Source organism: Sphaeramia orbicularis, chromosome 1 (assembly GCF_902148855.1).
Source record: "Sphaeramia orbicularis chromosome 1, fSphaOr1.1, whole genome shotgun sequence".
Classification (NCBI taxonomy): Eukaryota; Metazoa; Chordata; class Actinopteri; order Kurtiformes; family Apogonidae; genus Sphaeramia; species Sphaeramia orbicularis.
Window position 1 is genome coordinate 29,472,954 of NC_043957.1, and position 14,836 is coordinate 29,487,789.

Sequence of the window (14,836 nt, forward strand, 5' to 3'; positions counted from 1 at the left end):
ATTAGACCAAAGATGATAAGAGCACAAAGCATTATAATTCCGCCGGGCTCCTCCTCCTTCCAGCCATGCGTCCTAATTAATGGGACACCCCCAGTCGCAAAAAGCCCCGCACTGGACTGCAACATAGTCAAAGAGTGAAAGGGAAGAGGGCGAAAGTGCCACTGGAGATAATTGATTACCTACCAATCAATGATAACTTGTTAGTAATCGTCAACTCTTTGGACCTCGCCATTTTCAGGGAGGCATCTCACTCCTCCGGACTTGCTGCTCCCAAGGATCGACACTTTGAAGGCATCCCATTTTGGAATAAGATTTTCTTTTCTTCATTCGTTCCTGCGTTTTAACTTGTAACTGTTATGTGACTTTTTCCTCGCTGTAGCCTCACTTTGTTTTTTTTTAATCGCTGATATTTCATCGAACTCCTCTAAATATATAGGCTATATATATAAATAAAGTCTGCGTACAACCAATGATGACATCCAAAGAAGTGGCCAAATGTGATGCAGTGGAAAACAGGAGGCGAAGTCCACTGGACCATTTGCCGCCTCCTGCCAACTCCAACAAGCCGCTGACCCCTTTCAGCATCGAGGACATCCTGAACAAACCCTCTGTGAAACGAAGTTACACAATCTGTGGCACAGCTCATCTTATTTCGTCCTCCGAGAAGCACCGTCCGTCCAGCATCCCCCTGTCCAGCCGGGCTCTCCTCACCCAGACCTCTCCGCTCTGCGCCTTGGAGGAGCTGGCCAGCAAGACATTCAAGGGGCTCGAAGTCAGCGTTTTACAGGCAGCCGAAGGTAAATGTTGCTCCCAGGCGATCAAATCAAATAAAACCTTTTAAAATTCGATATCAGGCATCATTCAGTTAATTGTCCAATGGCCTGTGCTTAATAATAAAAAAAATGTCACTATAGTGCGTTTTACACTCTCGCATGTAATGAATTTTGTTCGGCATGCTTTTTTTTTTTTTAACAGGGGTGAAATATTCCAGTATTTCCCTGCGTAAAATACACTTTTTTCGAACATAGGGAATTAACGTAATTTTCTGGGCAGTTCCTCGTGGAAGCGCATTTCTGTAATATTAAGGCCTAATGTGTCTGGTGCTCCACATTTCCCAGTGGTGTATGTGTAATATTCTTGTAATATTCCCACCAGGGTTAAACGCGTTACTGTCGCACAGAAGATATGACTTGCTTTGGTATATTTGCGCTAGGATGACTTTTACGCGCACACCGCAGCGGCAGATGCGCCTCTGCACCTGCACAAACCCGTGTTTCTGACGCAGCCTCCGTCTCTCCCTCACAGGCCGGGACGGGATGACCCTGTTCGGCCAGAGGAGCACCCCGAAAAAGCGTCGAAAGTCTCGGACTGCGTTCACGAATCACCAGATCTACGAGTTGGAGAAGCGCTTCCTGTACCAGAAGTACCTGTCCCCCGCAGACCGGGACCAGATCGCGCAGCAGCTGGGCCTGACGAACGCGCAGGTCATCACGTGGTTTCAGAACCGGAGGGCCAAGCTAAAACGGGACCTGGAGGAGATGAAGGCCGACGTGGAGTCTGCAAAGGCCGTCGGTCAGGTCCCCTTGGACAAGCTCGCCAAACTCGCGGACCTGGAGAAATGCGCCAACGGCACGCTGGGCCACCCGCGAGCCGAGTCCCCCGCGCGGTGCGGCCAGCAGGAGCTCGAGCTCGCACAGAAACTGCGGTCGTCGCCGCTGTCTCCATTCTCAGACCACACAACTAGTAAAGAGTGCTCAGAGGACGAGGATGTGGAGATTGATGTGGATGACTGATAGCGCTGCGTGGGACTGGAGAGGAAACATAAAAGACGATTTTAAAAAAAACTCCCTGCCGAGGACTTGTAACTTACTGCTTATATTGTATACCATATCTCAGAACATGTACCAAAATGTAATGACTTTTATATCGGCACAGATAGACCTATTCATAGTAAAGCATGAACGCAGAACAAGAAATATGCAGTGGTATTTTACAATGTATTCGTTAGCAAACGGTTACTTCTTGCAATCAGAGCAATATGATCTAAAATGACATGAGTAACTTATTATTTTTTTACACTATAGGCCAACAACATACACACGTACACGCACGCAGACACACACATTAATACACACCTGTCCCATTGCATTACACAAGGCCTATCCTCACACACATCATGATGAAAGTGCTCCAGTTGTTTTTCCATATTTTTGCATGTAAATGCGTGATTTGATTTGTGGTCATTATGTATTTATTTTTACTCTATTTTAATTTAAACTGTTTGTGTTCTTTGAGCCAAATCGCCATTGTGTCACTCACTCAGTCACTGCCGGCTCTCCTCCTCCTCCTCCTCCTCCTCTTCATCATCATCTGGAACTCTGTTGACTTCAGTTCATGGTTTTTGCGTCCCGATGCTGCAGTGCATGATGATGACGACGACGACGATGATGATGATGATAGGAAATGGAAAAAAAAAAATCGGTCATTCACACTTATTATGCGTTTTATGGGAATGCTTAAAGGATGGCGAGAAACAAAAATGAATATTGCGGTGATTTTGACAGCTATAGGCTACTTTTTAGATTTATTGTTTGGATACAATAGATTTACAGTTATAAATTTGTTATGTTTTGTACACCTGTAAGTGCCTTTCTAAAATCAGGACATTATTTGAAAACCAATGCACAGACTGTAATGTATATAGGCTACTATGGGAATAAAATGGCTTTTCTGGATATTTCTTTTACGTTGTAATTCTTGATGTAATTTCAGCATCTTTGTATAATAGCTGGTCTTGTTTTAGGCAAAAAATATATATTTTAATCCACGCTCTTTGCCAAATCTGGGCGTGTAAACCGATCAAAAGCGGCCTATTTAGAGCTGACTCTCAGTTATTATGCTCCACTATTTGGTTCCTTTTGTGTCTTTTTCTTACTAAGGATGCTCTAAACATTTAGTGGCCCGGAATCTCACATGCCCTTTCAGATCCTTTAAATGCGTATCGTGGCTTATTGACCCTCAGACGTGTTTCCCCATTCGTGGCAAAAATTTATGTGAGAAACACAAATCTGGTCCCGGGGAAAAAAAAGAGGAGGATGCCACAAAAACACAAAGTTTTGGGCCAGTTTTTCTCCGGGCCTTTATAGACCTTTTTTGTTCTGCGGGACTGGGCCGTAATTTTGTGCGTAAAGCATGAAAAGTGGGGACAAATGAGCAGCAGTTCCCTGATGGGACGAGTCACAAAGGAGCAGGGCCGCACCCCCGCAGGCACCAATACTGAGACAAGTGTGTCCCACCGCACAAAAAGGACGCAAACGTTTGGAGGCCATATGGTTTTTGAAATTTCCTCACAATTTCAGACAATTTGATGGATTGAGTTAACCCTCCTTTTAAACAGTTTAAGTCAGTGCGAACAAAGGCCATAATGCCTACATAGACTCTCCCCTCATGAGGGCATCTGCGGCTATTAATGTCTGGCCCTTTTCTTTGGCCTGGCGCTCAGAACAAGTCAATGAATTACAATGAAACTGCCCCTTTTTTGTGTGAGCCGCTTTTTAGCCTCGGAATAATATGTTTGACTTCTGTCCAAGATCGTTTTCTAAACAAGAAATGGATTTTGTCGAAAGTGTTTTTAATGTTAAGTAGGGAGCCATAAAGAGTTTAGACTGTGACATTTATGCCAAAGTCTGGTTAGGGGAGTCTTTTGTTTGTTTTCTTCTCATCTCTTTTTATTTTTTCCTCCTCCTTCTTCTTTTTCTTCTGCCTCTTTATTTCTTTTTGTCTTTAAGGAGTTTAATGAAGCTGAAAACATGGCGATGTGAGAAAAAGAGAGAGAGTGTCCAGAAAAGGGACTCAAAGGCGTTTAACCCTCTTTGTTCACAGAAATGATAAGTGGGGCTGTCTTCTTCTCACTTGTTTTATAGTGTTTGCTTAATTCTATTTTATTTTTTTTGAAATCCATGACCAAGTTTATAGACCGGTAAGCACTTTATCTGATAGAAAGGTCATTAGTCCAAATAATATATGAATAAATATGGTTTATTCGTGTGTAAATACGTTTTTTAAAGACAGAAATTTAACTCAAAGTCTAAATGTAAGCATGTGCATTTAAGTCTTATTTTTAAAGCCTGGTTCTTTATTTCCAGGTTATTAAAGCATTCGGGCACTTGAAGTTATAAGCTGTATGCGTGTGTGTGAACGTGTGTGTGTCCTTCCTCACTCTATATATTCTAAATCCTCTGAATCAAACATATTTATGAAGGGAGAGAATGTTAAGGCACAGCCTAAGTTTATGGATCTCACTTGCTTATTTTATGAGGGGTTGTCAGGCGAGCTCGGTGATAAGTAATACTACAGTCTGAGGGACCACTTCGTGGTAATTAATCTGGAGGTCTTAAGTGTATTTCAGTATTTCACTTCAAGATGGAAAAAATCACTACTTCAATCGTCCGGAAAATTGAAGTTTGATGCATGAGTCCCTACTGAAACAATGGTACAGCCCTCTCTCTTTTTCATTTCTACCCCTCCCCTCTTTTTTTCTAACCTTTTCTCCCTTTATTCTCTATATTCTCTCCATCTCTCTCTCTCTCTCCCTCTCTCTCTCTTTTTATTAAATTTGCTTATAGTAGAAAACAGTCTCAGGTGCAAAGTGAAAATTTATGTTTCAGACATAAGTCCAAAGACAGCATTTAAATGAATTAATTAGTTTAATATTTCCACTCAAAAAGGGGAATGAAAATACTCTGTGTACCTCAAGTCACAATTTACTCACATATAAATGAGTATTATCATTAAAAATTAGTATTAGGAGTATTAGTTTGTAAACGGATCTGTAAATGACTTTAAATTTGCTTGCAGTTTAAATCACTCTATATATCTAAATAGAGCCGAATTGTGGAGTTTTAATCATAGCCTTCCTGTGGAGCCAGTTAATACTTCAAACTTCAATTTTACGGGCGATTGAACTAAGCATGTTCCTGACAGAATTGATGTATGTATTAATTTCCTTTAACTGTTGATTAATTAGGCTGTGCTGAAGGCTCAAAATGGAACCGTTTGTTAGGAAATTTGCATATTAATCAAATTCTAGTTGATCATTCAAATAATCTATAGGCTATGTGATTTTTTTAGGAGCTATAGCTTGAAAAAAAAAAAAAAAAGGCTACACCAGGAAAACCAGGAGAAATATTCCCTCAGTCTACTGATGCTGCTGCCACTGCATGGATTCACATCAAACACAGATCAGTTTCATTTTGTTGAATATCAACATGATTACAGCCAAATGCAATATGTGCTGCATGGCTTAGACATAAAAAAACACTTTTAAAAAAAGGGGAGTAACTTGTATTTGTATGTGTTTTCTACATTGTAGAAATTAAAGTTGAGAAGAAAAACTAAATAAGTCATGATGTGTGAAATGAGTGATCTGGCTCAGTAATAAGGTCTTGAGGGTAAAGTGTATGTTGGAGTTCAGAGTTTAGAGAATGATAAATAATAAAAGAGAAAATGGAGCAGAAAGAGGAGAGGGATTAGTTTATATATGTTTAAATAGATTATAGCTTCCTTTGTGTTACTGGAATGGTTGTAGTCTCTGATACACTACTGTTGTTACAAATGACATGCCCTAATTATAGGCTGAAAGGTGTATTCAAGCAACAATTTTATAAAGATATTAATATTATTCATATAATGCCTCATATAATCAGCTGAGCAAGATCTGCACAATATAAAATCAAAACATTACAAAGTTCAGAAAATCAGGTGAACATTGAAATTACAGAAATAAGGAAGAAGATGGAGTGGAAAAGGTAAAAAATAAAGGAGTTGTTAACTGAAAGGTGTGCTGCTGTGCCGATAGAGAGGAACAGAGACACCTGCTGGTGTTCACAGGACAGTGGAGTTCAGCACACTGAGCATGAACCAGCCATGCTCTGAGTGTTTGAGAGGCTTCATACAGTTGTGTGTTCCAGCATCCGGAGGGTTATTTGTCCAGTCTTTAGTTACTTACATTTAACCTACATGTGCCAAGCATAACACAAGTTATTTTAGGCCTATGTTTTTGTCCTCATTTAAACAGACAGTATACAGACATATACAGTGTTTTAGTGGAGAACTTACTATGTGCAATTTTTGTAACTCATATTTACCCAAGTAGGGTATTATACTTAGTTCACAAATACAATATGTTACCAAACTATTTCTATTTCATACCTCACTTCCATAATTTAAAGATAAATATTTGTATTTTTTTACTTCACTATATTTGATTCTCAGCTACTTGTTACTTAGAAAACAGAACAGTATACACTGTTGCCCATAAAGCTGGATTAAAATATTTGTACCTCTTCTCATTAAATGATTGTGACAATGTGATTTATTCTTGATAGATAAAATATAACTGGGGACTCAGTTTGTAATCAAAGTACCTGGACAAAGGTGATATTACTGATATGTACAAATGGGAATAAAAAGAGGAATGTGTCTGAAAACAATATTATTCCCATTTTATGGGCAACAGTGTACCACTCATCTACCCAGTAAAAAATGTGTAAAATTCACATGAACCCATATATAAATGTTTTTTACATGTAGGTTGACTTCAGCTATATTAGATTATAGGTACAGTTGCTGTAATTCTATTAATTCTATCTTGTGATCAGGCTCTTGCCATCAATAAAAAAATAACTCCAGCATGATAATTATCTGACTTCTTTGTGATTTCTACATTCTGTCAATGAGGGATACATGTACTAAGTATGGGTCAGCAATTTTTTTATAGGTGTTTGAAAATGACATTTCAGCAACATGTTTAATTATCAAATTGTGACATCTTGTGAAGTGCATGGTACTCAATTTTATTAGTGTAGAGTACTTGATTTCAGCACAAATCTTATACTACAAAATATGCTTTAATCCTATTTCTTGTTTTTCTTGACCTTAAATATATTTCTAAGTTTAATTAAGGTTAATTATTACCCTTATGGCATTATTATAGCATCAACAGGTAGGCGTTAGGCCAAGGTTATGATTTAAGGTGAAAGAACACATCATGTCATACACTTGATGACACTAAATTTGTCACACTTACATATTAAAGCTTTGTTTATTTATTGAGAACATCAGCAAATTATTGGGATAGACCATTCTGACAAAATTATAAGGAAAACTATTACACCGAATTTGGGGAATTTGCATCAATTTGAGTTCTGTGAATAAATCACTTTAAATTTTTTTCCCAACAATTCTTTGTTTAACGAATAAACTGTAACAGATCAACAAAACAACACAGGAACACAGACATAAGGAAAGTATGGTACATAATGAAAAATGTAAATTCAGAAAATACATAAATAAATACACACATTATTATTATTATTATTATTATTTATTATTATTATTATTATTATTATTATTATTATTATTATTATTATTATTGTTGTTATTATTAAATAGGAAAAAGAAGAAAAAAATAAAGACCTTAAAAAAATAGGAAACATTCTGTATTTTCACTGATTTGTTGTTATCTGGCAAAGAAATAGACAGAAAATTCTATTTTCTTCGTAAATAAAGAGAATTGAGGCTTTTTTTTGTCTAAGAATTTATATATATGGATATACTGTAATTATACAATATATTGTGAAATTTGGCAATAAAGTACATCAAAATGATGAAATTTAAAAAAAAAAAAAAAAAAAGAAAGAACAAGGCGGCATTTTATTCTTTGTCGGTACAATAAAAATAATCAAAAACCAGTCCCTGTTTATGCATGGTCCCTATGTGATGTCACAGGAAATTTGTCATGTGACTTCCACAGTGAGGTCTCATGCTTGCTTTGACTTTGTTTTCTTATTTTGTCCTATTCACTTGAGGTCCTAATATTACCTGAACAAACTGTAGTCATAAGCGGAAAAACTGATCCAAATAATATTCTATACTAACACATTGAAAGAAGCAGTACCGTATAAGCCTCATAATATAGACTTTGACATTTTACAGATCTTATTCTGCACTTCAACCCTCAGAAACCTAGTAGAGTTTTTGTGATCCTGATCTGTACTAGTTGTTATTTTTAGTAGGCCTACTATTTATTATTTCTACAGTAGGCATATCTTCTCTTCTCTTCTCTTCTCTTCTCTTCTCTTCTCTTCTCTTCTCTTCTCTTCTCTTCTCTTCTCTTCACAATCAATCAATCAATCAATCAATCAATCAATCAATCAACCTTTATTTATAAAGCGCTTTCATGCACAGATGCAACACAAAGTGCTTTACAGAATTAAAAACAATTACACAATAAAAACAGAATAACAATTACAAAGAAAACCCCTCCCTCCCACCCTCCATACTAGACACGCGCACACACACACACACACACACACACACACGCCCACACACTTACACACTTACACACATGCACACGCACACAACAGGGAGACATGGCATGGCACTGTGGATCAAGGAAACGCCACCTTTGGGGCCGTCCACACTGGGAGGAGCCACAGGCCGTGCCATCGGGGGGACCAGCACCCAGGCCCCCCGACTCCGACAGACAGGTGGACCCCCCACATCGAAGGGAGGACCCCCAGCCAGTCGGGCCAAAGGGACCCAAGGACAGTACCCCCACTAGCAGACCAGACACAGCTCCCAGTGTGGAGGACCCCCCTGAGGACCCCCCTTCTCTTCTCTTCTCTTCTCTTCTCTTCTCTTCTCTTCTCTTCTCTTCTCTTCTCTTCTCTTCTCTTCTCTTCTCTTCTCTTCTCTTCTCTCACCTTATCTCATCTTATCTTGGTATCAGCCAGCGTTGGAAGTCAAATATCATGTGAATCAGGAGACGGACAGTTTGATCAGATTCATTTTAAGACAAAATTTTTGTTTTAGACTTGTAAATAATTTTTATGAAGACCTAACCACATTCCATACGGAACCTCTAAATTACCATGAAAAATCTATGTAATACAACTTTATTTATTTATTTATTTATTTATTTATTTATTTATTTATTTCTACTGCTTAAGTCGTGGTTCTGGGTAATTCTGCTCCTCTTCAGGGTTATCGTTTCAGAACTCCGTTGAACAGCGTGCATTTAATTCGTTCCTAGTTGGAAACGTCCTGCGCGGCGACGTTTGCGCAGTCTCGCGCAGCATTAGCACTGCTCAATTCTGTTTCTGTCGCGGCCGTGACGTCATCAATGTTGGCGGTATTTTGAAAAGGAAGCGGTAGTTTGTGTTGTTGTCAGCGAAGTTGAAAAAAGGATAAAACTGAACAAGAACATGGTAAGAGTGTACTTCATAGAACTCATTATTGTGTTTAGAATGTGCAAACCTTGAAATTTTGCTCATTTTGTATTTATTTATTACATAGAATATCGCCCCCGCTAAAGGTAAGATAGCTTATGTCAGTTCAGCTTTCCATTTCTCAGCCATTAGCTTCTCTGACTTGTTTTAAAAGTCTTAAAAATCATCCGGACCTTTATGAGACACTCATCCCCCATGTTTGTGTGTTCAGGCGGCGGCAGAGCTGTCAGAGACCGCTCATACGGAGCTCCTGGACCGCTGTGAGGAGCAGTTTGCTCAGCTTGAGAAGGTAAAACTGCCTCAGCCTGATGAGATAGACGGGCCTTGGCTTTGGGTTAGCAGACAAGTATAAACTGCACACTGTGTCTCTTTGTTGCAGCTCCAGAATGAGATCATACTGAGTGAACCAGACTTGTGTGAAAATCCACAAGAACAGGTGAGATACCTTTATCAGTTTGTATCTGGAGTTTTCAGGTGTTTCATTGTTAAATCATCCATCATTAAGTTTTTTAATGTGTCAGTTGTGATTATTCATCTTTGATAGGCAGTAAATAGACTGATCGCCACAGAAGCTGAACTGAAGCAGTGGCTGACAATGGAGCCGAAGTGTAAGTCTTTTCCACCAACAGTAGTAAAAATAATTAGTAGAATAAACCCTGTAACCTCAATGGACTGTACTTCCTTTTTTTAACCATGCATTTCATGGTCAGCAATATAGTTTAATATTTATTTGAAGTATATAAAGTATTTTTTTCCTCCTCGTTCTGAAAAAGCTAAAACCTTTGATAAACTGTTTACAGGGCTTACTTAGTTTAACATGCAGCCATGCATACATTCATTACAAATAAAAACTTCATTGATGGCAGATGTTTCAATATGTGAAGACAGCCTCTCTCTTTCATTCCTTCAATCATCATTTTGAAAAGGTCTACTTTTTGGATGTTTACTCATTAAAAAAAAAAGACAGCAGATTACTTTCATGATGTGTAAAAGAAGGCGTGTGTCTCATTCTGACCAGATATGTGGATGGTTGTCTCTTTACTCCATCTGAGTGAGAGCAGTGTGTCACAACCTATAGTAAAATCCACAAATGAGAGGCGTATTCTGAATATGATGTATATGTGTTAAGAACAATCAACAATCCTCATAAAACTGAAATACTTGTATATCCCAAGTGTCTCAATAGAAAATAATTCTACAAAAAAGGCTGTTCAGAATATTCACTCAGACTATGTTGTTTACATGATGCCTTTGAAATTTTGAATTATAATGGAATATCATAATAGAATTTCTAGATAATATCAAATGGTAATTCTAGATGTTTGCATCAAATTATAATGTTTAAGAGTGCAAGATTATTTTTTTTAAAAAAAATTTATTTTTTATTTAGTGCTGGCAGAAAATTCAGAAATTTTACTTCAAGCTGGAAAAGAGGAGGTATGTATGTATATATGTAAATGCTGCTCTAAAAATGTGCCTCTATAAACTGCAATATTAAAACTTTTTTCCACCATGACTTCCTCAGATGCTCAAGCTGTGCTCTGAACTTGAGATGATTGTTCTTTGCTATGAAGCAAAGAGAGACAAACTGAAAGAAACCAAAGAACTGTATGTAAAGTGCAAAATTCGCTGTTTTTTAAATGTGTGGGGGGCACTTTTGCATAGATTTGTATATGGTTTGGTCAGTGTGTGATTGTACAAGCAATGTTTGTATGTTTTTCAAGTGAAGAGAAGTGGTTGGATGAGAAGAAACAGATGTTGGTTACTGCTACTCATCATGTTGACCGACTTCAAAAGGAGAAAGAGAAATTACCTGAGCACAGGTGAGTGTGAAAGCAAAATCACATTTCATCAGAGAAGTTCATCTTTGAGGTGTGCCTCCACTAACAGAAGAGAACAGAAAAATCATGGAAAAAAATAAGAGAAGGGGAGAAATGATGCAGTATTTTTGAAGTTAAGAAATATTTCTATTCTCACAAAGATTATGCAATAAATTGTGCTTTGGGTGCAGTTTGTCAAATGTTTGATATGTTTAAGTGTAGCTTTTCTCTTGGTTTTCAGACAGCTTACGATTACTTTACCTGTAACAGAAACTCAGACCCACTTGCTTTATTTTTTGGAGAAAGTCTGCTCATATTCATATCACAGGGTATCCGTAGATCCTTAAAAAGTGTTAAATTTGATTTTCCTAAATTAGTGACTTGATTATCATTAAAATTCACCACTCTTAAATCTAACACTAAAAGGTCTTAAAGATTCCACAGACACCAATAAATAATATTGTTATTTTTGCTTTGGAAAACTTTTACAAATTTGCAATTCATAACAGATCAGAAAGAGTAGAACCACCAACGATCACTCATGGGTGGAGGGGTTCAGGTATGAACTTAAGCAGCTTTGAACGTTATAGAGAAATGGAACGTTGGCTGGATTGATATTGTAACTACGGGGCCTGTTGTTCTGTTGTTTTTGTGAATGTAAGGTCTTAAATTTGATTAAAGATGCCTTGCAAAAATGTCTTTAAAGTAATATGTGTAGCTTCCTCAGACCTGCAGACCCTGATATTTGCATTTTCTTTGACTTAGTGGAGGACTTCAAGGAAGACAAATGGAGGATTTGAGGCTCTTCCAACTTATAACCTAACTTTTTCAATTAAAAAAAAAAAGATTAAAGAATGTAATTTTCCTTCTTGGACAAGCATTATCAATTTAGAAAAGCTGGAGATAATAGAATAAACACTGTCTAAACAAATCAGCTACAACCATCAGCTCTCAGTTTAGTCAGCTCTGATATTTCAATGTCAGCCACTATCAGGGTTTTTGAATGACATCATTTATTTGCAAAAAAGAGATTGTTTCACACTGACTGATGTTTATATTTTGTCCTACACATTATTAATTCATTTGGTTGAATTTGTGCTCAAACTGCTCAAAGATGTGATGGAGACCTCAAAATTTCTCTATAGTTTATTAGACATATTTTGTTAGACAGGAGACAGTTTAAAGTTTTCTTTCAAAACTGAATTTATACATAAATGAGGTGAAGGCAGTTGGTGTTCAAAAGTAGTTGAGAAAAGCACATGCATATTTTTACATTTTAAAATGACAGACAGTGAATGTCAAGACCATTTTTAGCTTACCGGCTGACAGGCCGTAAGCTATTGTCGTCATGCAGCGTCTGTCAGCATCTGTTGTCGTCGTCTGTCGTCGTCATCTGTCGTCCATTACAAAAATTTCAATCGTCGTCTTCTCCGAAACTACAATTACGATTGACTTCAAACTTGGTATACAGCTTCTTTATGATGATGTCAACAAAAGTCAGTGAAATTCTTTGGATCCGGATCTGATTCTGGATTTGGTGCGACTTTGAAAAATTTCCCCATTATAAGAGATAGGAAGTGGATCGATGCAATAACTCAGTAAATATAAATAACATCAAGTTGAAATTTCTACAGTACAGCCCTGGTGGGGAGATGACCAAAACATAATGGCCACATGCTGATCAGGATCTTCTGGATCCGGGAAACTTACGGAAAATTTAACATGGGCTCTTATGGGGAAAAAATTTCAATCGTCTTTTTCTCCCAAACTACAGTTCTGATTGACTTCAAACTTGGTATACAGCTTCTTTATGATGATGTCAACACAAAGTATTGCAATTATTTCCATCCAGATCTGATTCTGGATTTGGTGCGACTTTGAAAAATTTTCCCATTATAACAGATGGGAAGTGGATTGATCCAATAAATAAGTATCAATGATATCAAGTTGGAATTAGAATTTTTTACAGATCTGATTGGAATATGACCAAAACATGGGCTATTTCTGTAATGTAATAAATGCATATAACTGGGTGATAATAAATGGCATCTGGATACATTTCCCAAAGCTTTTAATTTGGCCGGTAAGCTACAGGGTCATTGGTCCTATTTTTATTTGTTTATTGAAATTAGGTCTCTGGTTATTGTTTATTTTTATTTTCCCACTAAAGGTACTATGTGTTTTTTTTGTTTGTATTTCTTAGTGTCCTACAAGACACCAAAATCAAAATTCAGAAAATGAAGGTGTACCAGGAGAGGCTAATGGAGTGTCTGGGAGACATCCTGGAGAAGCATGTTCCTCTTCCTCAGAGTGAAACCAACAAGAAAAAGAAGGTGCTTTAACCTGCTTTGGGTTGATGAAAGCTCTTAACTTTACAGTCCATTTTATTGTTGCAACTTTTACAAATATTCACGACCATACATTATTTTATTATTACTTACAGTTTGTTGTAATTTACAGAATAATCCACAAGAGATGAATGAAGATCTGATTTCACTAAATGAAATTCTCGAGGTAGGATTTTCATTAACAACATAAGCATGACCAATACCCATGCTGCACTTTTCTGTAATACATGGTACTATTTTTATCTATATATTGTTAAATAAACATGTAATACAGCAGAATTATTTAATCTGTCCCTCCATAAACACTTCATTGTCATTGCTGCATGTGTGCCTCAAGTCTTATTATGTCCCTTTCCCCCATAGCTGCTCATGAACAAGGTTCTGAACACACCCCATGACCCTTATGTTACCATAGACTCAACGTTCTGGCCTCCATACATAGAGATGCTGCTCCGCTACGGTATTGCCATAAGGCACCAGGAGAATAACTTCAAGATCCGCCTGGAACCCTTTTATTAAGGCAGCAGTGCACTAGACCTCCCAAGTACCACTTACTACCATTGTATAATCCTAGTGTGTTTATATAGAACTGTAAATTATGTAAGTTATAATATATTTGTAGAAGTGAACTGAGACCTGAGCTGAGAATGTGTTTTACTGTACATACTGTACCTGCTATAGAGGCATGTAATATTTACAGTATAATAATCTGACAGTACCAATGGAACAGATACACTTCTTTTGAATGTTTGTGAACTAGCATTTGTCCATATTGTATTTTCAATTTCTCATATTAGCATGTTCTTTGATCCTGTTGATGTTTAGTTTAATTGAAGAGGTCTTTATAAAATGGACTTGAGTTATTCTGATCATTTATTCATTCATTTTCTGAAACGCTTTACCTTGAAGATGGTCACGTGGTTGCCGGTCCTTATCCCAGCTACCAACAGGTGAAGGTGGGGTACGCCCTGTACATGTCACCAGTTCATCACAGGACTGACATGTAGAGACAAACAACCATTCAGTTTGACATTCAGGGGCAGGTTAGACTGACTGATTAACCTGTTAAGGTGCATGTCTTTTAGAGCATTCTGCACTGTGTGTGAGTGTTTCTATTTTAATGATGTGCTGTATATATGTAGATGTTGAATGTTTCTGGAACTTTACATGTTCATTTTGAATAAACTTGTGAATTTTACATTTTATCTGTAAAGTATTCTTGAAACCATTCTTGCCAGAGGAGCATTCAGAATTTTTATTAGAATATTCATTTTCACTGTTCAAGTACAGGGGTTTTCTATGTGATGCCCAATTAAAATTACATATATAGATTCATGAATTTCCACTGCAGAACTTTTTCAATGAAAATGCTATTCTT

The 14,836-nt window shown here is 37.3% G+C and overlaps 2 protein-coding genes across 2 annotated transcripts; both read left to right on the top strand.

Moving 5' to 3' along the window:
* The first annotated feature begins 469 nt into the window (after positions 1–469).
* lbx1b (ladybird homeobox 1b) lies at positions 470–1,793 on the top strand. Its single transcript, XM_030146442.1, has 2 exons — positions 470–797; positions 1,306–1,793. The coding sequence occupies exons 1-2, from the start codon at positions 470–472 to the stop codon at positions 1,791–1,793; spliced, it is 816 nt and encodes a 271-aa protein (XP_030002302.1).
* Positions 1,794–9,182: 7,389 nt separating this feature from the next.
* Positions 9,183–14,661, top strand: cenpk (centromere protein K). The gene is made up of 10 exons (XM_030143545.1): positions 9,183–9,269; positions 9,502–9,579; positions 9,670–9,726; positions 9,835–9,898; positions 10,681–10,727; positions 10,816–10,898; positions 11,015–11,113; positions 13,314–13,443; positions 13,571–13,624; positions 13,822–14,661. Exons 1-10 carry the CDS (start codon positions 9,267–9,269, stop codon positions 13,975–13,977), a joined length of 771 nt encoding a protein of 256 aa, XP_029999405.1. The 5' UTR covers positions 9,183–9,266; the 3' UTR covers positions 13,978–14,661.
* The last annotated feature ends 175 nt before the right edge of the window (positions 14,662–14,836 follow it).

Coding starts and splice junctions, on each gene's coding strand:
- lbx1b (XM_030146442.1), top strand. CDS start 470: ATGATGACATCCAAAGAAGTGGCCAAATGTGATGCAGTGGAAAACAGG. Junction 798..1,305: donor CGTTTTACAGGCAGCCGAAG/GTAAATGTTGCT, acceptor TCTCCCTCACAG/GCCGGGACGGGATGACCCTG.
- cenpk (XM_030143545.1), top strand. Junction 9,727..9,834: donor GTGAAAATCCACAAGAACAG/GTGAGATACCTT, acceptor CATCTTTGATAG/GCAGTAAATAGACTGATCGC. Junction 13,625..13,821: donor CACTAAATGAAATTCTCGAG/GTAGGATTTTCA, acceptor TTTCCCCCATAG/CTGCTCATGAACAAGGTTCT.